The 22,473-nt window shown below is 36.9% G+C and overlaps 1 protein-coding gene across 1 annotated transcript in view; it reads right to left on the reverse strand.

The window, feature by feature from the left end:
• Positions 1-21,829, reverse strand: part of SMC3 (structural maintenance of chromosomes 3) — a 37,446-nt gene extending 15,617 nt beyond the window's left edge. The window contains exons 1-13 of the mRNA XM_088019807.1: positions 21,696-21,829; positions 20,563-20,638; positions 14,699-14,737; positions 12,012-12,079; positions 10,508-10,579; positions 10,062-10,141; positions 9,507-9,585; positions 6,638-6,755; positions 4,921-5,096; positions 4,274-4,354; positions 3,874-4,038; positions 3,453-3,574; positions 2,246-2,459 (exon numbers count right to left, since the gene is read on the reverse strand). Coding sequence (XP_087875933.1) covers positions 2,246-2,459; positions 3,453-3,574; positions 3,874-4,038; positions 4,274-4,354; positions 4,921-5,096; positions 6,638-6,755; positions 9,507-9,585; positions 10,062-10,141; positions 10,508-10,579; positions 12,012-12,079; positions 14,699-14,737; positions 20,563-20,638; positions 21,696-21,710 — 1,305 coding nt within the window. The 5' untranslated portion in view covers positions 21,711-21,829. The remainder of the gene's footprint in view (positions 1-2,245; positions 2,460-3,452; positions 3,575-3,873; positions 4,039-4,273; positions 4,355-4,920; positions 5,097-6,637; positions 6,756-9,506; positions 9,586-10,061; positions 10,142-10,507; positions 10,580-12,011; positions 12,080-14,698; positions 14,738-20,562; positions 20,639-21,695) is intronic.
• Between the last annotated feature and the right edge of the window lie 644 nt (positions 21,830-22,473).

Below are 22,473 nucleotides of genomic sequence, written 5' to 3' on the forward strand. Positions count from 1 at the left end.
ATTTTAAACACACACAATTTATCATTATGTCAACTGTACCTTAATAAAGCTATTAAAAAATCCAATTCTAACTTTTAAAAAAATGCCTTTAGGCAAAAGAGCACATCAAGAGAAAATATAAACCATAAAATGAATTACTCTAAAAATACTGCTAAAATAGAATAAATTTACTCACTAATGATCTAAACCTTTCTACTAGAATTTTAGAAGAAAACAATACATTCACACAATCTCAAAATACTGCACTCAATAGTTCTCACACCATTCCCTCTACACACATACGACAGATTGAGGATTATACTAAGAAGCAAAAGGCCATTCTACATAATTCAATCAGCACTATAAAATCATCTCTAACCAGTATAAAGGACAGACTTCACCAGTGGAAGGTGTAGCTGAAATACTGCAAATATAATGAAGTTCAAGCTTGAGAAAGAATGAATAAAAACTACTGAAAAATCTTGGCTCTTCACCAGGCTGTTTCAAAAAGAGCATTTGTTGAGGTTGTTTCCATGAACTCATGACAAACACATTTTCTTTCTTTTAGGAAAGGACACGTAGCTATCACAGCTGAAACTACACTAATTTCCAAATAACTAACTACTGGAATCAACCTGTGTTTTCCATTCCCTCCATAAAATATCCTGACCAAAGCACACTGGACTCTAGAGGTTAGGAGGCTACTATCTATTACTCCTGGTCACTTTTCTACCAGTTATTTATGATTACAGAGCCAGTTGGCTTTGCTCCCCACTATGTTTTCATTTATGCTGTGATTACATTGAATATTAAACAGAATATGAAGACAAAGAAAAGAGTTGTTTCTTTAAAAACTTGACTTAGTTCTGGATACACTCAATGGTGACTCACTAAAAATTGAATTAAATGGAGAAATCAACTCTAAAAGATCGAGAAATAACATAATACATAAACACATATATTAATATGTAATATGTACTTTATAACAAAATATCGTAATTCAAAATGTCAAATCACAAAGTTTTAAAACTAGAAAACTGGTCCAGATTACAAAAGATAACAGAAATATGACAACTAAATGCAATACATGATCCTAGATTGAATCCTGAATTCTGTTCTCATCCAGCTTTAAGGAGAACTATATTTACATATGTGGCTCCTAACAAAAAAGTCCCCTGAGAACTCCCAATCACTACTCATACTCAAAAGAAACATCTTGGGCTCTACATGAAAAGACTGGTGTGTACTCCGGTGGGGGAATGTTGATAATGGGGGAGCCTATGCATTTGTGGTAGTAGGAGGTATATGGGAAACCTCTGTACCTTCCTCCCAATTTTGCTATGAACCCAAAACTACTCTAAAAAATAGCCTTAAAAAAAGATTGGTACATGAGCAAACATTTATCTTAAGCAAAATATTTATGATATAAATATATGTATGTTTACATGTGTATAAACACAAATACTATTACATATAAAATTTAATATACATACATATACGAAGATTTTATGCATCTAGTGACTTTGATATAAACCAATAACCAACTGGTGCAGATCTCATGAGGTAAGAGGGTTCCTCTGTGTAGGTACATACATAACTTCTTCACCCTACACTCGTCCTACATAATCCCTTCTCATCGCTTCTATCATCCTATATACAGCCACACATAACACTTCACAAAGCATTTTCCCCCTTTCTCATTTTAAACAACATGAGATCTTTCTTATTCTGGAAGTGATTTTTATCTTCTACTTCAATTTTTAAGAAAATGCTACTAAACATGCACAGTACATAATGTTTTATTCATTTAGAAAATCTTGTAAAATCACCACTGCCTTAACCAACAAAAAATATATTCTGCAGTAAGTTATTGACAGAGAATTGTAAAAGACTGTAAAAATGGAAAAAAAATTAGTTACTCTGAAATTATATTTTAGACTTGTTTATCACATTAAAATTAAGGGTAGTTCAGGAACATTCTACCAATTCATAAAAAATATATTTTAAAATATACTCGATCTACATGAACACTCACGGATATGGAAAAAAATCTTCCTTGAAAAGGAAAACTACCATATAAATATTAATGTATATGTATAAATATTATGTATATAAATATTAAATTGTGCTGGTCTTTTCTAAACAAGTACCCGTTTTGTGTATTTTAAGAGTAGCAATGTATTGTTCAAAAATAAAACTTAAAGAAATAGGTAAAATGTACATGTCTTCTGAAAAATTTTCACAAAGCAGCTATAAAAGTTCTTACGTTATACTGCTCCAGGTTTTTCTCTTTATTTGCCTCAGTGTCCTCCAAATCCTTATGAATAGCAGCAATCTGTCTTTTCTTGTCATTAATAGCCTGATCTAAAGACTTGAGTTCCTTTTTAATCCATTTATCCCTTTCTTCCTTTGATGTAAACTGGCTTCCTCGACCCTGCTTTGCATAAAGATCTGTTCTTTCCTGGGTAGCTTGGGCCAATCTATATAAGACAGAAGAAAAGAATGGATTAAAAAGGAGACGAGAAAATAAGTTTAACTACAATTGTTATGTCAAGAACACAGAGATAACAGCCATTTTCAAAATTCCGTAAAAAAATATAAAAAGCAACTGGTATCTAATAGAGCTCCTTGGGCTAGTACTATATAAATTTCATTTTGAAAAGTCACAGTTAAAGTCATGTGAAACAGCCCATATCCTAAGGATTTCGGGCAATGTCTTTACTCCAGTTCTGGGTTAGTCAGTAAAGCTAGAGACAGTTCTAATATCCTATCTCAGAAATTTTCAAACTATATTTAACTATATAAACATTTCTAATTCCTTACAATAGAAGACACTATCAAGGCTAAAAGGCAAGAGAAAGACAAAGAAAATATTTACAATACACAGAATACTAGAACAAATACAGATTATAAACCACCTTATCAAACAATAAGAAAAAAAATCAGAAAAAAGGGGCAAAGTAAATAAACAATTCACTAAAACAAATACTGGTGGCATAAAAACATAATAATGCACTAAACCATGAAATCAGCAAAAGCTGGCATGTTCAATCTACATATAGATACCAAAATGTCTAGATGCTAAAACAGCAATAAAAAAAGGAAATAGGATGAAACAAAGTAAGATGTCATGTGGGTAAAAAACAAAACAAAAAAACAAACCACCATCCATGTTTTAAGAAGTCCAACAACATCTAGGCAAGTTATTTATCTTAGGCAAGCTATTTAACCTCCCAGAGCCTCAAATTTGAACTTACAGTGAGGACAATGTGAATGTCTTAGGGCTTCTAAGTGAAAAAAATGTACGTGATACGTATACAGTAACGCTTGGCCCACAGTAGCTGTTTAACACAGGCTATTACTTTGAAATTGGATTTAACTTTTGCCCTTAACTGTGTCTTAACTCATAACTATTTAGCTTTCACAGAGAACTATGTAGAAAGGTAGAAGTGTTGGTGAAAGAAATCCCAGACCTAGCAATTCCTCGCTCTTCTTTTTCTTTCACACTGTTGAATTTAGGTTCTGTTTCTGCCAGTTCTTTCTGCTTTTCTTCTATTTTTTCAAGCAGTTTCTGCCTCTCTTTTAATAAGCGTTTCTGTAAATAAAGCAGGATAAGTAAAAATGCAACCTTAAAAATTTGTTTAAGTTTAGCATAAAATATTTTCTCATGAAAAAAAATTCATGAGAAAACTAATCCTGCAACATAAAACTAATTTTTAAATAAAAGAAACAAGGAGACAGTATCGAGTTGCTACTTAAGTGAAAATTATTTTAATGTGCCAGATCTACAAAAATATAAGCATGCACCCCTGTCACAGAAAGGATGGTTTTCTGTAATACCTATTCAACTGAACACTTATGTCTTTCATTTTTATTTTTATCATTTTAACTTACCCTTTGTTCACTATTGCCTGCCAATTCATCTTGTAAATCCTTGGCTTTAAGCTCTAACTTAGTCCTCTGCTTAATCTGCTCTTGTCTTTCAGCGCTGAGCTGCTCCTTTTCTTCTTTCATAGCTGAAATTTTTGTTTTCAGTTCTCTAACTTGGCGCTCAATATCCTAGTCAAAAAGTATGAAACAGAAATGAGTCAGACAATTAGAAGTATAAAAGCAGAGTTTTAACACCACTAGTTCTGTCCCTTTTTCCTTCATTTACACTTTCAGTACTATTCTGTCTTTCCAATACTCAATCCCAATGACACCCGTTTGAAGTTACCATTCCATAATTCTGGTACAAAAGGATTTACTGTGGTCAAAAAATATAAGTTAACCTAAGCCTAGTTTATAATCTTACCTCCATCTTATCTCTTGCATCCTGCTGGGCATCTCGCAATTGTCTGGATTTTTCTCCACTAGTCTCTCGCTTAGCAGAAAGCTGGGGGGAACAAAAAGCTGTAATTTCTAACTCATTTTGTATTTTGTTTAATACTTCATAACATGTAGTAAAACTGTAAAATATCTGCTAAAACAAAATCATTCACTTGTTTTTTTAATTTTTAGTGGTTTTAAAGTAGAAAGCTCCTTTAGTTTTAAGTATTACTAAAAAGCCAAGAAAAAAATTCATGAAGTTTTTTTATTATTAAGTAAACTCCACCCCCAACGTGGGGCTTGAACTCGTGACCCCGATATCAAGAGTCCCATGCTCCACTGACTGAGCCAGCCAGGCACCCCTTCATGAAGATTTTAAAGGTGGCTTCCCTCATTTTGGTTTGCCTTGCACCACCACCTGATTACATTTCAGATAAAACTATAGCAAGGACCATACAGGTGTAGGCATTTTCCTTGGAATAAATTGAAAGAACAAATTTACTGACCAATGATTTCATTAAGAGGTTTAAAATTTTTTTTTAAGTTTCTATTTAAGAATCCCTGAAAATAGAATGAGCTTGACCTAGTCATTATATAAAATCACTCTGAATTTAAATAACAAAATTCTTTTACCTCATCAAGTTTAGCACGAGTCTCGTTAAGTTCCTGGTTGTAAATGGTATATTCCAGGGCTCGTCTCATTTTATCCCACTTTTGATACTGAGCTAGTTCTTCCTTTTCTTCCTCTAAGGTATGTAATCTCTCTTCAATGTATTTTAACAACTCATTGATTTTTTCCCGTTTGCCCTCTTAAAAAGAAATGAGAGAGGGGTGAAGGAATTGAATAAAATTCTTATGTAAATAATATCTATTCTCAAATATACCATGAGTTAAAATCAATCTTAAGAACTACAGCATTATAGAATAGTATGTGGTAACCAAATCTAAGATACTAAAATGACAAAATGCTTTATTATGAAAAGCATCAGAGAACGTTACACATGGTGACACTTAAGTTTTTATTATTTTAGTTCATATAGAATGTTGTATCAGTTTCAGGTACACAGTACAGTGATTCCATAATTCGATACATTATACAATGCTCACCATAAGTGTAGTTACCATCTGTCACCACATGATGTTATTACAATATCACGGGCTATATTCCCTATACTGTACTTTCCATCTCTGTGACTTAATTTATACATGAAAGTTTTTCCTCTTAATCTCTTTTACCTATTTTACCCATCTTCCCCCTGCACCACCACCCTGGCAACCACCAGGTGGTTCTCTGTATTTATGAGTCTGTTTTGTTTGCTTGTTTTTTTTTAGATTCCAAATATTAGTGAAATCATGTATTTGCTCTTCTCTGACTTATTTCATCAGCATAATACCCTCTAGGTTCATCCATGTTGTCACAAATGGCAAGATCTCATTTTTTTTAAAAGTGGCTAGGGAATACTCCATTGTATACATATACCACACCTTCTTTATCCACTCGTCTATTGATGGACACTTAGGTTGCTTCTACCTCTTGGCTACTGTTAAGTAATGCTGTAATAAACATATGGGTGCATGTATCTTTTTGAACCAGAGTTCACTAATTCTTTTATTACATGTGGTTAAGGGCCACAGTTTAAACTTCCTTTAAAGGCAACTGTGCCTTCCCACAATATTTAAAAAAAAACCCTACTAATATCATTGATGTCACTGATTTTCAACTTTTATAGTAATAGCATCATCTATAACTGCCATATATTGAACACCCACTATATTCCAATCAGGGTGCTACTCTGCTCCTCTACTCACCACCATAAACTATGAAAAAAAATTTTACAGATGGAGAGGTTTTAGACCAGAGAGATCAAGTCACAGTGTCAGTTAATTATTAGTTATTAGTCAGATTTTGAACTCAAGACTGTCTGACTCTTAAGACATGACAGAACACAGAATTTGAAAAGCAAAGTAGGGTTTCCATAAATACATGTACTAAAAAAGATCCAAAGTTTTCCATTTACTTGCTCCTAAACAACTTAAAACCTAATGCCAGCTGACACTTCCAGCAATTTTTTTTGAGGACTGCATCCAATTCTGTTATCCTAACAATGAGGACAGTGGAGGCACAAAATAGTTGACCTACAAAGGCATTATTATCTAACAGCAATTCTTTATTTAAAGAGAAATTATTTGAAATCTCAAAACTTAAAATGTCACAAACTAATTTTCTCTCCATTCAATACGTAGGCAAATTACCAAACAGTATACTGGTGAGAATAGATAGAAGCCTTTCAACTATAATAACACAATGAAAAAGTAATTCATAAAATAAGGCAGAATCACATTTCTTTACCTGTTTCTTTCATTAAAGATATGCTTTCTTCTTTTCGTTCATCATATACTCTAGTACCAGCTACTTCTCTTAATAGTTTCAGTCTCTGAGAATCTGGTGCTGTGGCCATCTGGTTGATCTATAAATTTTGGAAAAATAATTATTACGTAGCTACAGATTGCTCTTTAAGAACTCTACCTTGAGTTTTCACAAGCTAAGTTTTGAGTATCACTTCAAGAATGTAATTTGTGCATTGCATATACCTACACACCTATATGTCCTTTATTTAAATGAAATTTATCAAATGCAAATCCAAATAGAATTGATACATTCATCAATCTAATTTTTGAATAAAACTCTACATTAAAAATGAAGGAAGAACAAACATTCCATCACCATACTTTTTCTCAGTCAACACCGTAAGGTATAAAAGATGAACTCCACTTGGAAAGAGCAAAGTATTTTTACAAGGGGGAAACTATCACTCTATATTTTTAAAAAGCTATAATGATACTATTAAAAATATAACAGGGGCACCTGGGTGGCTCAGTTGGTTGAGCGTCCAACCCTTGGTTTTAGCTCAGGTCATGATCTCAGGGTTGTGAAATCAAGCCCTGAGTCCATCTCCATGCTCAGTGCAGAGTCCACTTGAGATTCTCTCCCTCTGCCCCTGCCCCCACTTGTGTGCACTCTCTCTAAAATAGAATCTTAAAAAAAAAAAATAAGTAAATATATATATATATAAAACAAAAATGGTATGCATTATTATTACTTTTTAAGTAATACACCCAATATGGGGCTTAAACTCACAACCCCAAGAGTCACACGCTCTACTGACTGAGCGAGCCATCCAGGTACCCCCAAAATGGTATGCTTTAAAGAGAGGCAGATAAAAATAACAGGAGTAGCAACCATTAAATAAAATAAGCAAAAGCATCCTTAAAATCTTAAAAATATATGGCAGGGCATCCAGGTGGCTCAGTCAGTTAAGTGTCCAACTCTTGGTTTTGGCTCAGGTCGTGCTCTCAAGAGCATGTGATGGAGCCCCACATCGGGCTCCACGCTGGGCACAGTCTGCTTGAGATCCTCTCTCTCCCTCTGCCCCTTTCCCCGCTCGCACACTCTCTAAAATAAATAAAATCTTGAAAAAATATATATGGCCAAAAAACCACAAAAGGGGTACAAACTGTCATGCAACTTTAAACAACAAGCATGAGTTTACCATATTCATAAAAATAAAACTAATCATTAAAGGCAAAAAATGCTCTCACTGCATTAAAAAAGTGAAGTGAGTTACTCTCACTTTCACATAAAAAGAGAACCAGCTCTGAACTAAGACAGTATGGTCTATCAAAAGCATATAAATCAAGGAATCCCCCTTCAGATCCTTTTTTCTTTTTTTTAAAGATTTGTTCATTTGAGAGAGAGAGAGTGCGAGCACACACACTCGTGTGGGGGGAGGGACCAGGGAAGAGGTAGAGAGAGAATCCCCAAGCAGACTTCCCAGCAAACATGGAGTCTGACACAGGGCCTGACCTCAGGACCTGGAGATCATGACCCAAGCTGAAATTAAGAGTCAGCCACTCAACCGACTAAGCCACCCAGGCACACCCCCTCCTTCAGATCCTTATCCTTGATTACCCCAATTATGGTCATTCAACGTATTCACTTAAAAAATACTTAACAAATGCTTACAGCATTATGCCACTCTTCTGGGCACTGGGAAAGGAGCAATGAACAAACAGAAAAGGTCTTTCCCTCCTGGAACTTACATTCCATGGAAGACAACAAGAAATAAATATACACCAGTACAGTCTAACTGTTAGGAAAAACACAGAATAGAGAAAACATGTAGGGCTGGAGTAAAGACAATGCTCTTTTAGTTAACTCCTGGATGGCTTATATGAAATGACATATAAGTAGAAACTGAAATGAAGTATAGGGGCCTATGCTGTATGTGTGTAGGGAAGACTCAGATAAGTAGTCTTTCATAATCAGCCTCCTTTTAAAGAAATCCCTTGCTTATAAAGCTGGTCTTTTCAAAAACTTGTTCTGCATTTCCCAAATGCAAAACACCATACTCTTCCTAATCACTTCTCCTGGATGCTACCTTTCCAACACATATCTAAAAATCCTCCAATATGAAATAAGTGGACATTTAAAAAGAATCCAAAGTCCAAAAAACACTACAACAAACTATGAGAACACTGTAGGGTATGTTCTAAAAAAAGAAATTACCTTAAAGTATATGAAGAAACAGTAGAAAGTTTGTAACTACTAAAAACTATAGAAAATATAATCTCTACAAGAAAAAATAATATGTGGCATTATGGTAGATTTCTGGCAATGTAAGCTAACTATTTTAGCTGTGTGATATATTAAGTAAGAGAGAATTAATTTTAGGAAGTAATTTTTTTCAAATGTTATTTTTACAGAATTTCTATAGTATATATATTTTTTTAAGTTAGGCTTCATGCCCAGCATGGAGCCCAATGCAGGGCTTGAACTCACAACCCTGAGATCAAGACCTGAGCTGACATCAAGAGTCGGACACTTAGCCAGCTGAGCCACCCAGGCACCCCTCTATACTGTTCTTAAATATGATCGTTGTGACTTTCACAAACCAAAAATGTCTTCCAGTACAAGACATTAAGTAATATAGGCCACCAAGAAGACAAAATCCACCAACTGCTGAAATGTTTCTATCCCACTATACAACAGATCTACTTTGTACTTTAAAAGGTAATACTATCAATACAAAATAAATCAATGAAAACAAAAGACATTTTTGCTTCAACTTAACCACTAAAATCAATAAGCCAAGTTCATCATTCAAGGGAATATACTCAGAAAACAAATTCTATAAAAAAAGGACATACAATTTTTTTACCTTTCCTTGTTTTACAATATAATAAGGATTGCTTCGAGAAAAACCAGCACTTTCAAGGAGATTCATCACATCATTTTTCCTGTTAATAAACATTGAAAAAATTTTTTCAGATAAATAACCCAATAAGCAAAAAAACGAAGGCTGACTCCTGGGTTAAGGAGCATGAGGGACTATAGTCATTAAACCATCTATTGTATCAGCCTCAGAGAATCCTGATTCTTTCTTTTCCCCCCCAAATGATATTATCTGTTTGACAGAGAGAGAGAGAGCACGCGCACACACACAAGCAGGCAGAGCAAGAGGGAGAAGCAGGCACCCCGCTGAGCAGAGACCCCAATGCGGGGCTTGATCCCAGCCTCCTGGGATCATGACCTGAGCCAAAGGCAGATGCCCAACCAACAGAGCCACCCAGGTGCCCCAAGAATCCTTTTTCTTATGTTAATGCTCTAAATACTGGTTTGTTGAACACGAGGCATATATAAAACCCATATAATGAGCTAAGTAAAATACTTTCACTCTTTTGTAAAGAAATTAAAATGTAAAGAAAATGCTTACGTGACCATTTTCTTGTCTAGGAAATACTGATCCTTTTTGGCACCAATAACCCTTCTAAGTGAAACTTCTTCTTTATCAATCTAAGAAAAAATGTAAAAGCCTAAAATTAATTTCACAGTAAAAGTGGTAAACTTTTTAGTTAATAAGGTCATTCTAGAGTCCCTAACCATAATCATTATTTTGAAACTTCAATTCTCACTAAAGATATGCTATGAATATCAACTCTTAAAACAGACGCTTTTTCACAACAGCTTACACACCCCCATCTGTTTACTAGAATGTTCATAATTTTAAGACAAAATTAATACGTAAACTGTATAGCTATTTTAGCATAAACTAAATTATAAAAGCTTAAGTACAGTTGTAAATGTTTCAAAGCTTGGAAGAAAGTCAGCTGCATCAATAAATTCTCAACATTATTACTGGGAAAAAAAGCCATTACTCACTGGCAACCGGTTGTCTGAATTATCAAAAATAATCTCCACAAAAGCAGAAATGACACGAGGACCAGTACCCTCCTAAAACATGCAAAAAATAAACATCATTTAAGTGGTATTTTCAAATTCTTTATCTTTTTTTTTTCCTTTAAATACCTTTAAAATTTAGTGCATGGTAACAAACCTAATTCAATGGAGAAAAATTTCTATCAGACTAGTAATATATCCTTCTTGTCAAAAGAGCAAAGACACTGGCTTAGGATAACAATACTTCTCAACCAAATGGCTTTAGATTCTAACTAAAAACATGAGGACTATTCAAGAGATATCAAAGTGAGATGTATTTCGATCTTGTTCTGAAGACCACTTTATTAGAACCTAAAACCCCAGGCCCACCTAATTCTACCTATTTGCTAATATCTGTAACACTTGAGGCTTTTCTCTTATAGACTCATTTAATGCTGGAAAGGAACCCTAACAAATTATATAATTACTGGAACTCAGCTTTTTAAAACAATTTACAATATGCTACATAATCCTAAATCTGCTATGAAAAGACACACATTTAACATGTGTCACATATAGGCCAACTTATGACCCAGCTACTGCTATACCAAGTCCAGAGAATTTCCAGAGTTTAGAAACTGTTACTACATAGTGATTCAACACAATAAAGAATGATACTTAAAGAGGCTATTCTTTCAAATGCCAATCTTAGAAACCTAAAAAAAAATTTCATCTAAAAATTCAAGTTTGAGAGAGCAAAATAAAATTCAAGTTTATTTATAAAAAAAAATTCAAGTTTAAGAGAGCAAAATAAAAGATAATGGTTAAAAAAACAAAAACAACCAAAACACCTCCCTAATAACTGTGAGATACTCTATTGAGATATACTAAGGAATTTCACTTTCTGGTTTTAAAACTAATCATAAGCCACATTCAAACCAAAAAGAAATCTTACCATTTTATTACAGCCTTTTATAATTTTTTATCCTTAAATTTCTTTAGTTCGTTATTCATAATTATTCAATGAAAAATTCTAACAATTTTATTTACTATAAATACACTTACCTTTCATATTGGAAAATACTGTTACCATTTGACTTACAAATATGGCCAAAAATAAAACAAGTATGTTGTTTAGTTTGCAACTGTTGCTTCCCTATGCTCCCAATTAACTTCTGGTTCTAAGTCTCAAAATTCCTAATTCCCAATCTCAAACTCTTTTTTTCTCCTCAGCAAACCTGCTTCTGAGCATTACCAGATCATAATCTTAATAAAGAATTTATATGGAAGACATACCCATCTATAGAAAAATCCTACAATTTTCTTACCATTATATAAAAATCATGCATTAATATAGTAGGCTAAACTCCACAGAATACACTTAAGAGAGACTGTATCATGTTTACAAAAGATCTGAAGCCTGAACAAATGATTTTATTTACCAGAATCAACAGTGTAGTTTAAAAAATACATAGTATCAGTAACCTCTCAAAGCAATTTCACTCACATGCAACAAAGCCAATCGCTGTTCCGGACGAAGATGACTGAACTCATCACTAAGAACAAACTGAATTGCTAAAAATACAAAAACGTAACTATTAGTACAGTCTAAAAAAAGATCTGTGCCTTATTTATAACTCCCCATACCTTCTACCAGGTAATGAACAAGGCAGATAAAGTAGATTATCTATTCCATATATGTAGAAGATTTGCATGTATTTCAGACTAATTAGCTTGGAAATGATAAGAAAAATACTAAGAAGTTTCCACTGAAACATTTAAGGGAAGAAAAAGAGAACACTGAGGTAACAAAGAGACATGCAAACTAAAGTCTACCTCTTGATCCAAGTATACACTGAGTGGTTAACACTTTGTTTTTACCCACTAGATATAAATAATACACATCAAAATATTTATTAACAAAATAGAATATATTCCTAGAATATCCTAAACTGGATACTTTTCATCAAAAGAAAGTGAACTAAGTGGGAAATACAGGGACATCATTTCAGATTCCCACCTTCTACTGCAATGCTTGCACTGCCCTTATCTGCTCTAAGAAGCTATTCCTGCTTCCATATAGGGTACCTAACTGGACCACCCTGCCCTAGAAATGAAACTACTCAGCTGTCCTGTTTCCAGTCCACCCAGGAGACCTTTGACATTCTAAGAGTTGAGTGTGCATGTATGAATGTGTACGCTAAGGGTGGAGTGGTTTATCTTTTATAATCACCTTGGGAGAATAGATTCAAATTGCCTTCATCCCCTGGAGATAATGAAGTACTTCTACTCCAATCCCATTCTCTTATCATCACCAAATTACAACCACTGAAGGCCTATTGATTTGTGAGCAGAGATGGGATAGAACCTTTGTTCTTACTAAGTTCCCCGCTATTCCTCAAGCACTACTCAACTAAGAGGTTCAAAAATTTTCAACTTGCTTCTTGTATAGTCCAAAACTATTAAAATGTATTTTCTCTCCGAAGGATTTGTTAACAGAGGCATTATTATACTTAATTGCATTTTTTAAAGATTTGTTTATTTATTTGAGAGAGAATGAGAGTGTGGTGGGGAAAGGCAGAGAGAGAGGGAGAGAGAGTCTCAAGCAGACTCCGTGCTGAGTGCAAAGCCCAACGGGCCAAGATCACAACCTGAGCTGAAACCAAGAGTTGGACGCTTAACTGACTGAGCCACCAGGTGCCCCACTTAATTTTCAAAGCTATTTAACTATTTTTTTTTAAGATTTTATTTATTTGAGGGCGCCTGGGTGGCTCAGTTGGTTAAGCGACTGCCTTCGGCTCAGGTCATGATCCTGGAGTCGCGGGATCGAGTCCCGCATCGGACTCCCTGCTCAGCGAGGAGCCTGCTTCTCCCTCTAACCCTCTCCCTTCTCATGTACTCTTTCTCTCTCTCTCATTCTCACTCTCTCAAAATAAATACATCTTTAAAAAAAAAGATTTTATTTATTTGAGAGAGAATGAGATAGAGAGAGCGATCATTAGGGTCAGAGGGAGAAGCAGACTCCCTGCTGAGCAGGGAGCCCGATGTGGGACTCCAGGATTATGACCTGAGCTGAAGACAGTCGCTTAACCAACTGAGCCACCCAGGTGCCCCTATTTAACTATTTTCAAACTGACAACAGTCTTTTGTTGAATCTGTGATTTTTTACACCCCTCCATCCTTCCAAAAAAAAAAAAAAAAGATTTAGAAAGCATTTTTTTAGAAGATGAAACAGAGGGGTGCCTGACTGGCTCAGTCAGTAGAGCATGTGACTCTTGATCTTGGGGTCATGAGTTCAAGACCTAGACTGGGTACAAAGCTTACTTTAAAAATAAATAAATAAACAAAACAGAAAGATAAGTCATTCTCCAAAACAGTATTAACTATTCTACTGCATTTATATATATATATATTTTATATATATATATATATGCGCATTTGCAAAACTTAGATACTGCACTCAAGTTTAAAAAGCACTTCCATTTGTATTATCTCATGATTCTCACAACCCATCAAAGTAGGCAGGTCAAAGACTTCTTTTTATGTTTTTTTTTTTTAAGATTTTATTTATTTGAGAGAGAGAGAGAGAGAGAGAGAGAGAAAGAGACAGCATGAGAGGGGATAGGGTCAGAGGGAGAAGCAGGCTCCCCACTGAGCCAGGAGCCCAATGTGGGACTCGATCCCAGGACTCCGGGATCATGACCTGAGCCGAAGGCAGTAGCTTAACCAACTGAGCCACCCAGGGGCCCTCAAAGACCTCTTTTTGAAGTGCAAAGAGTACCTTAAGAGATTGTTTTGCCCAGTTTTTCAGCTAATTAATCACTAGGTATAGAGAACTCAGATCATTATACCATTATACTTGAAATCCTCTACACTAAACTACAACCCTGTATGAAGAAGTATTTGAGTTTCATGCAGACACAACCTCAGAAAACCAATTTTTCTAAGTAGGCTCCACACCAAGCATGGAGCACAATGAGGGGCTTGAACTCACAACCCTGAGATTGAGACCTGGGCTGAGATCAAGAGTCAGATGCTTAACCAACTGAGCCACCCAGGCACCCCTCAGAAGGTGCGCCTCAGAAAACCAATTTTTATTTTTTATTTTTATTTTTTAGAAAACCAATTTTTAAAATAAATTACCTTAAGATACCCAGGTCTTAACATATTTAGAATTTAAAAAACAATACTTACCATAAAAAAAGTTACTTTTTCCAGATCCATTTCTGCCCACTATAAAATTTCAAAAAGTACATGTTACTTTGCATAGAAACCAATAAATTTAAAACTTTACTGAAAGTATTAAAAAATTTATATTCTACTAACTTAACATCTTAGTATTTGAAGTTAAATACAAAAGAGTAAACAAAAGAAATCAAAAACAAGAGCTTCAATCAACAAATGAGTACAATTTTTGTATAGACATCAGATGGTTTTTTTTCTTAAATTTATTTCATTGATTCTTTTGCTCTTTTCTATTTTTTTTTGAAGATTTTATTTATTTATTTGACAGAGACAGGGATAGCGAGAGCAGGAACACAAGCGGCAGGAGAGGGAGAGGGAGAAGCAGGCTTCCCCCCGAAGGAGGGAGCCCGATGTGGGACTCGATCCCAGGACCCTGGGATCATGACCTGAGCTGAAGGCAGACGCTTAACGACTGAGACACCCAGGTGACCTTTTGCTCTTTTCTAATAGTTTAAAATTAATAGGAATAACCAAACGTTACCAGGTTTTCATAATTACAATCATTACTATGGACATATAATTCTTTTTAAATTATATATAATAGAATATTTTTAATAATTTAAAGATTTACATGTTACTTAAATTTTTAATTCTTAGTCATTTTAAATTCTCAAACTATTTGCTTATTAAAGTACTTATGATCAGCCCTACATATCACATATAATCTCAGAATCACAAAAGTATAGGTAAGTATAAGGCACTTTTTTATCAACTACCTGAATTCAGAAATAAACAATTCTATACATAAAAAGATATCAATGCTTCAGACTTAATGAATTCATTTGAATTTTGTTGTTCAGCAAAATTCCCAATCTCTCTCATCTTGACCAAGATATCCTGAACAAGTTAACCCTTACAGTTATCATCTTTAGTGTAAAGCCTAAAAAAAAAAAATCATTTCTGTTGTGCCAGAAAGTAATAAATCACTTTTTAAAAAAGGCATATGACTGGGTGCCTGGGTGGCTCAGTCGTTAAGCGTCTGCCTTCAGCTCAGGTCATGATCCCAGCGTCCTGGGATTGAACCCCACATCGGGCTCCCTGCTCGTCAGGAAGTCTTCTTCTCCAGCTCCCACTACCCCTGCTTGTGTTCCCGCTCTCGCTCTCTCTCTGTCAAATGGTAAGTAAAATCTTAAAAAAAAAAAAAATTCTTAAAAAAAAAAAAAGGCATATGACACAGAGGTCAGCTTGAAAAAGATTTCTACTGGCTTAATCTAAGAAATCTGAGCACCAAAATAATTGGATGAATTATAAATTTGTGCTGGAAGGAGGAAATAATCCATCACTCCAAACTGATAATAAAATGATAAATAGCTAAGGAAAGAGAACTCTTGCTCACAGAATACCACACAGTAAATGTGAAAGGAATGCTGGAAATGGAAAATCATCATTTTGTAACCATCAGAATAAAGGCAATAATTATCAATGGATGCTAAATCTAGGGGGAAATTTTGAAAAGGAGCACAATATTTGCATGGTCCAAAAGTATTTCCCATCCTCATACTATTTATTACTTGCAAGAGAACAAACACTATACAGTAGAAAAACCAGATAACTACCTAAGACTGGGTGATCAAAAGTAACATCATTTAAAAAAAGTAGAAAGAATGATTCTTTACCTCCAGATGTAATATCCTCAGAGGACCACATCATTTATGTAGTATTTTTTTAAAAACAATGTTATAAAAGACAAAGAAAGGCTGTAGAATTGATCCAGATTAAAGGAGACTAAAGAGACATGACAACTAACAGCAGTACCTAACGCTAAATTAAATTAGATCCTGTACTAGAGGAGGAAAAAATACTATAAAGAACATTTTTGGGTCAATCAGTATAACTGGAAAATGAAGAGCAGATTATTTTATTAATGTCAAATTTACTGAAGTTTGTACTGTGTTTTATGTAAGAAAATATCCCTATTCTTAGAAAGTATACATTGAATTCAAAGGTAAAGGACCATGACCTATATAACTTACTGTTTGAAAAGAGAAGTGTGAGAGTGAGTGCATATGATAAAGCAAGTGAAGAAAATGTTAACAGGTAGTAGGGTAATGCAGATAGGAGTATTCTTTGTATTGTTCCTTATACAACTTTTCTATAAATCTGAAATTATCTCTAAATAAAAGTTTAAAAAAATAATTTATCATTAAAAGAATTACATATGGGGCGCCTGGGTGGCTCAGTCGTTAAGCGTCTGCCTTCGGCTCAGGTCATGATCCTGGGGTCCTGGGTCGAGCCCCGCATCAGGCTCCCTGCTCCACGGGAAGCCTGTTTCTCCCTCTCCCACTCCCCCTGCTTGTGTTCCCTCTCTCGCTGTGTCCCTCTCTGTCAAATAAATAAATAAAATCTTAAAAAAAATAAAGTAAAAAAATTACATATAGTTCAAACCAACATCTACTCATGAATAAATAACTTAAAATTTTTAAATTTCCCTTTAAGAATTACTCTTACCCACAGAGTGAAATACTATATAGCAATTTTAAGGATGTTGAATATTTAATGATTATAGAAAGATATTCAAGACTTTTTTTTTTTTAAGATTTTATTTATTTGACAGAGAGAGACACAGCGAGAAAGGGAACACAAACATGGGGAGTGGGAAAGGGAGAAGCAGGCTTCCCACGGAGCAGGGAGCCCGATGCGGGGCTCGATCCCAGGACCCCGGGATCATGACCTGAGCCGAAGGCAGACGCTTAATGACTGAGCCACCCAAGCGCCCCAAGACTTATTCTCAAACAGAAAAAATAGATTACCAACGGATTACACTACAAGCCCATTTTTATTTAAAAAGGCTTATTTATATAGATGTACACAAGGTAAATCCAGTTTATATGTGCCCCAAATTCACCTGCCCCAACCCAAGTCTTGGTTGCCTGTCAATGGAGAGGCTCAGTATCCATCACTGTAGGTTGTTTCAGCCTACCCTAAGTATGCACTCAGGTCAGATCTGTGAAAAACCAAAGGAGGCTATAGTTCCCTGACTACTTCAGCGGGGGTTAGTCACCAGAGTAACACCATCCAAGAGCATGGGGGAAATTAATGCCCTGTGTGGTAAACTTTGACCAGAGACAGAGACTATTCCTTTCCAATCTGATCTTTCCCACACATGGTGGGTTCCCAAAGTCTGTCTGGAAGTCATCTAATTTGACCACAAACCAGCTGTGCCTTCTTTATAAAGCTATGACCAGCTTTCCCCCTCACTCTTGCCCTCCGACTGCACCTTCCCATTAAGACTTATTAGTAGCTGAGTGCACCCTGCACTGTTTTCTAGGAAACCAGGTTTAACACAAGGATAGATTGTTAATATTAAGAATGGCTATTTCTGGGCAGGATTACAGTTTATAGTTTTTTTTTCCTTTTAGCGTTTAAACTCTTCCATAATGTTCTATAATTAACATATATTTCTTTTGTTAAAAAGCTACAGAAAAGGTAACCTTAAAAAGGTATATGCTTGGGTGGGGCACCTGGGTGGCTCAAATGGTTAAGCGTCTGCCTTCAGCTCAGGTCATGATCCCAGGGTCCTGGGATCGAGCCCTGCGTCAGGCTCCCTGCTCAGTGGGGAGCCTGCTTCTTGCTCTCCCACTCCCCCTGCTTGTGTTTCTGCTCCCCCTATCTTTCTCTCTGTCAAGTAAATAAAATCTTAAAAAAAAAAAAATATGCTTGGTACATTCAAGCATCATTCAACTATTAAAACAAAAGTTTCAAACATCAAACATCACCACAAGAGATACCTGCCTCCCAATCTTTTTTTTTCAAGGTCAAAATCATTAAATAACCAAAGTAGTATGCTTTTACAGGATATTTTTAATGTCCATCTCACTCTATACTACTTTGGATCTTTCTTATATTATTAAGGTACCGGTTTTTAAAACACGTTTAAGCAGTAAAATCATATTAGGTTTGTTAAAGAAAGGAAAGAACACTTAGACAATTCCCTTTGTAACTATTAACAACACTAATGTTGCAAACAAAGTAGTAAACAGCTATCTGGCAACAGCTAAAACAAAAATATTTGATAGATCCTACAGACATAATCTAATCATCATAGGTAATAATGGTCATCATTATAGCTCATTTATAAAATTATACCATTGATATAATTAAGATATCCACCTACTTTTAACCTGTAAGTTAAAGAAACAATATAAACCTAGTAATTATTCATTTTTCTCCATTTCTAAAGATTTTCTGATTGATGAGAATCAGAAGGCACCTGTAATCAAAATGTAAGTAAAATATTGGATCAAGCTATCCTTATGACACACAAATTATATTAACTACTCAATAGGTACAGAAGGGAGGAAAATGTTTTCTTTATTTCCAACTACAAGCTACAAGTGATGTACTGAGGGTAGGTTTTTTTCTTGCCCTCAATTTTTTTTTTTAACTGAAGTATAGTTGACATTCTTGCCCTCAATTTTTAAAATTTATTTTTTATTTCAAAATAATGTTTGCCCTTTACTAATCTTGGTGAGTGCGACAGACTGAATTGTGTCACTCCCCGCCCCCATTCATATGTTGGAAGTCCTAATCCCAAATGTGATGTATTTGGAGATGGGGGCCTTTGGAAGATAAGTCAGGATCAGGTCAGGTTGTGAGGGTGGGGCCTTCACGATGGAATTAGTGTTCTAATAAAGAAGAGGGAGAGAGAACCAAAGAGGTCCTGTGAGCATGATGATGAAGATGGTGACTTCCAGAATGTGACTCTGCTGGCACCCTCATCATGGACTTGAGTTTCCAAAACAGAAAATTACTGTTGTTTCAGCCACCCAGTCTATATTTAATGGTAGACCTAGCAGTCTAATATACCAATAAACCATGCAAGGGGGACAATGTATGGAAGTCTGTTTATAAGAGTTTCATCTAGCCTTTAAAAATTCAGCAGGATGTCAAAAAACACTTTTGCTGGCTGTATCAGCAAAAAATGGACATTCTCATCCGAAGAGTCTTTAGACTAAATACTGTATTTCATTTTCTTTTTAAAGATTTTATTTATTTGACAGAGAGAGACACAGCAAGCGCAGGAACACAAGCAGGGGGAGTGGGAGAGGGAGAAGCAGGCTTCCCCCCAAAGGAGGGAGCCCGATGTGGGACTCCATCCCAGGACCCTGGGATCACAACCTGAGTCGAAGGCAGACGCCTAATGACTGAGCCACCCAGGCGCCCGTAAATACTGTATTTCAGAACAATAATCATTGCAGCTCTTTATCCTCACACATACACTTTCTCATTTAATTTTCCCAACGGCCCTATAAGATGGGTATCATTAGCTCCACTTTACAAATGAGAAAACTAAAGCCCCTCCCAGAGTCAAGTCTGAAAGACTATGTATCAGAACTGGGATATGAAACCCATTCTGTTATGCTCCAAAGTTTATGCTCTTCCCAACAAGATGCATGGTGTGACTTTAAACAGTATGACAGAAAAAAAAAACACCTGGGAACAATCTAATTTGCGAATAAATAACGGTCATCTTTGAAATAAGGCAACAGTGGGCATTTTAATTAGGAAATGACATACCAAGAACAGAATAGCTCAAATGTTAAATTTAGTGTCATTCGCTATGATCATAAAGACACACTTTCACACATACAAGGCTACCTAAATAAAAATGAGTAATGATCGTCTTATGCAAATATTTTAAACGTATAAAATAAGCAATTCGTCAGTGTAGATAAAAGAGACATGCTATTTCATATAGAAAAAAATATATAAATTCATGTAATATTCAAACCCAAGTCCTCTTTCCTTAAGCCTAGACAGAATTTAAATGGTCTATACATATCAATCTGATTTTGTAAACCATCAACACTTACCGATAACATTATGTTTTGAGCTGAAGGGATCTACAATTGTTTGATCTCTGTAACTCCGAAAACCCTGGATAATAACCTAATAAATAAAAAAGATACTTTTCAGAGTATACATACTAAAAGAAGTAACTCCTAAACTAACATTTTTCCTTGGCTCTTCTCTTTCTGGTTTCATGTAACGCAAGATAGCTTTCTATTTCTTGTAAGAGAAACTCATTCTGAAAAGTGGCGATTAAAAATCTTTAAAAAACAGTCCGTTTATTAGTAACCACTGGCACTGTAGTGTTTTAGGAGTTATAGTTAGTAGCCTGTTAAGGAACTCTCAAAATCAAGTACACTGTATAAGATTCGTTGGAATGCTAAACACGACATTGCTTTAATAAAAAAGTGTCAAGCAGGCAGGCTGGCCCCAGCTTCCCTTACTCCAGGAGCGGTGGGCGCTTCTTTCGGACACACCCGCCAGCCAAAATAAGCAGCCGTTCCAAGAAAAGGGTGCTTCAAGTCCAACACACCCAACAGAGAAACTTCTCCCCACGAGCGTCAATGGGCTCATCTTTGCGGTGGACTCTCGCGCGGGAAGACCATTTTGACAGGAGTAAACAAGTGAACGAGGCGGCGCTACCTATTCTGCAAGGAGGAGGGTCCCTTTCACGTCTCCCGTAATTCGGGGACAAAGGCCCCGGGCTAAGCTGACACCTCACCCTGAGCCCCCCAGGGGCGCCTCCGGGCCGGGGAGACCACCTCTCCATACACCCCACGCAAATGGCCCGCGCAGGACAACACAGCTTCCCGCCCAGCCGCTGCCGCCCCCGGCGCGGCCTCCAGTCAGCTCGGGGCTGGGGGCCCTCAGCCCGCACCCGGCCCACCCGGGAAGGCCCGCTCCCTCCAAACCTCTCGGAGAGACTGCTCCGGCAGACGAACGCCCTGCGAGGAGGCCCGCGCTGCAGACGGGCGCCCCAATTCTCCGCTGCCCCCCGCGCTCGCGGGGCGGGGCCTCTCCCCTCCCCCGCCGCCCGCGTCCAGCTCTGGGTCCACCCTGCCGGGAGGCGGGAGGCCCGGTCGCACGGCGACACCCCAGCCTCAAGGAGTGGTCCTCAGAGGCCCGTGAGGGGGTGCACGGGGCGCACAGGCCTCACCTGTTTTATGTACATGGTTCCGCGCCCCTCGCCGGGGAGAACTTCCCCCCGAGAAGCGACAGCGCGGCCGTGGGGTCCAGTGAGGCGCCTACAAGACCCCTCCCCCAAAGCGTCGCTCGCTCTCGTCCAGCCAAACAAAATGGCGGCGCCCGTGGAGGCGGAGTCCGCGCCTTAGACGGAACCATCCTCGCGGCCCCTACAGAGCGTAGGGGGAGTCAGGGTCAGGTCTGTTCTTTCCTTTTGGCCAAAGGAGCCTTCTACAGCGTCCCTAAGTGGGTTTCATTTGATTGCTTTATTTATAGCTGAACTTTTCCTGAGAATTAGTCGGAAGCTTCTTTCGGAAAAGCCTTAATCGTAAGGTTGGCTCGTATTCCCTCCGAGAGCGGAGCTAATGGTTGCGTCCACAAGGGGGAAAAGGTTCGGCGCCAAAGCCAAGTGTGAGAGTCCGAGGGCCAGTAACAGAGCTGGCCGGTTACCACGTGATCTCTGGCTGTTTAAAAGTTTTTTTTTAAGATTTTTAAGTATTTATTGAGAGAGAGAGAGAATGGTAGAGAGAGGGCATGAGAGGGAGGAAGGTCAGAGGAAGAAGTAGACTCCCTGCTGAGCAGGGAGCCCGATGCGGGACTCGATCCCGGGACTCCAGGATCATGACCTGAGCCCAAGGCAGTCGCTCAACCAACTGAGCCACCCAGGCACCCTCTGGCTGTTTAAAAATGCTCACCCCGCGCAACGGGTGCCTGCCCTCGAACCTGCGGAGTACCGCGGACGTGTGGGATTC

The sequence above is a fragment of the Eumetopias jubatus genome, unplaced genomic scaffold, assembly GCF_037043125.1.
Source record: "Eumetopias jubatus isolate StellerSeaLion01/CBP00866 unplaced genomic scaffold, mEumJub1_p1.0 scaffold_17, whole genome shotgun sequence".
NCBI classification, from domain to species: domain Eukaryota; kingdom Metazoa; phylum Chordata; class Mammalia; order Carnivora; family Otariidae; genus Eumetopias; species Eumetopias jubatus.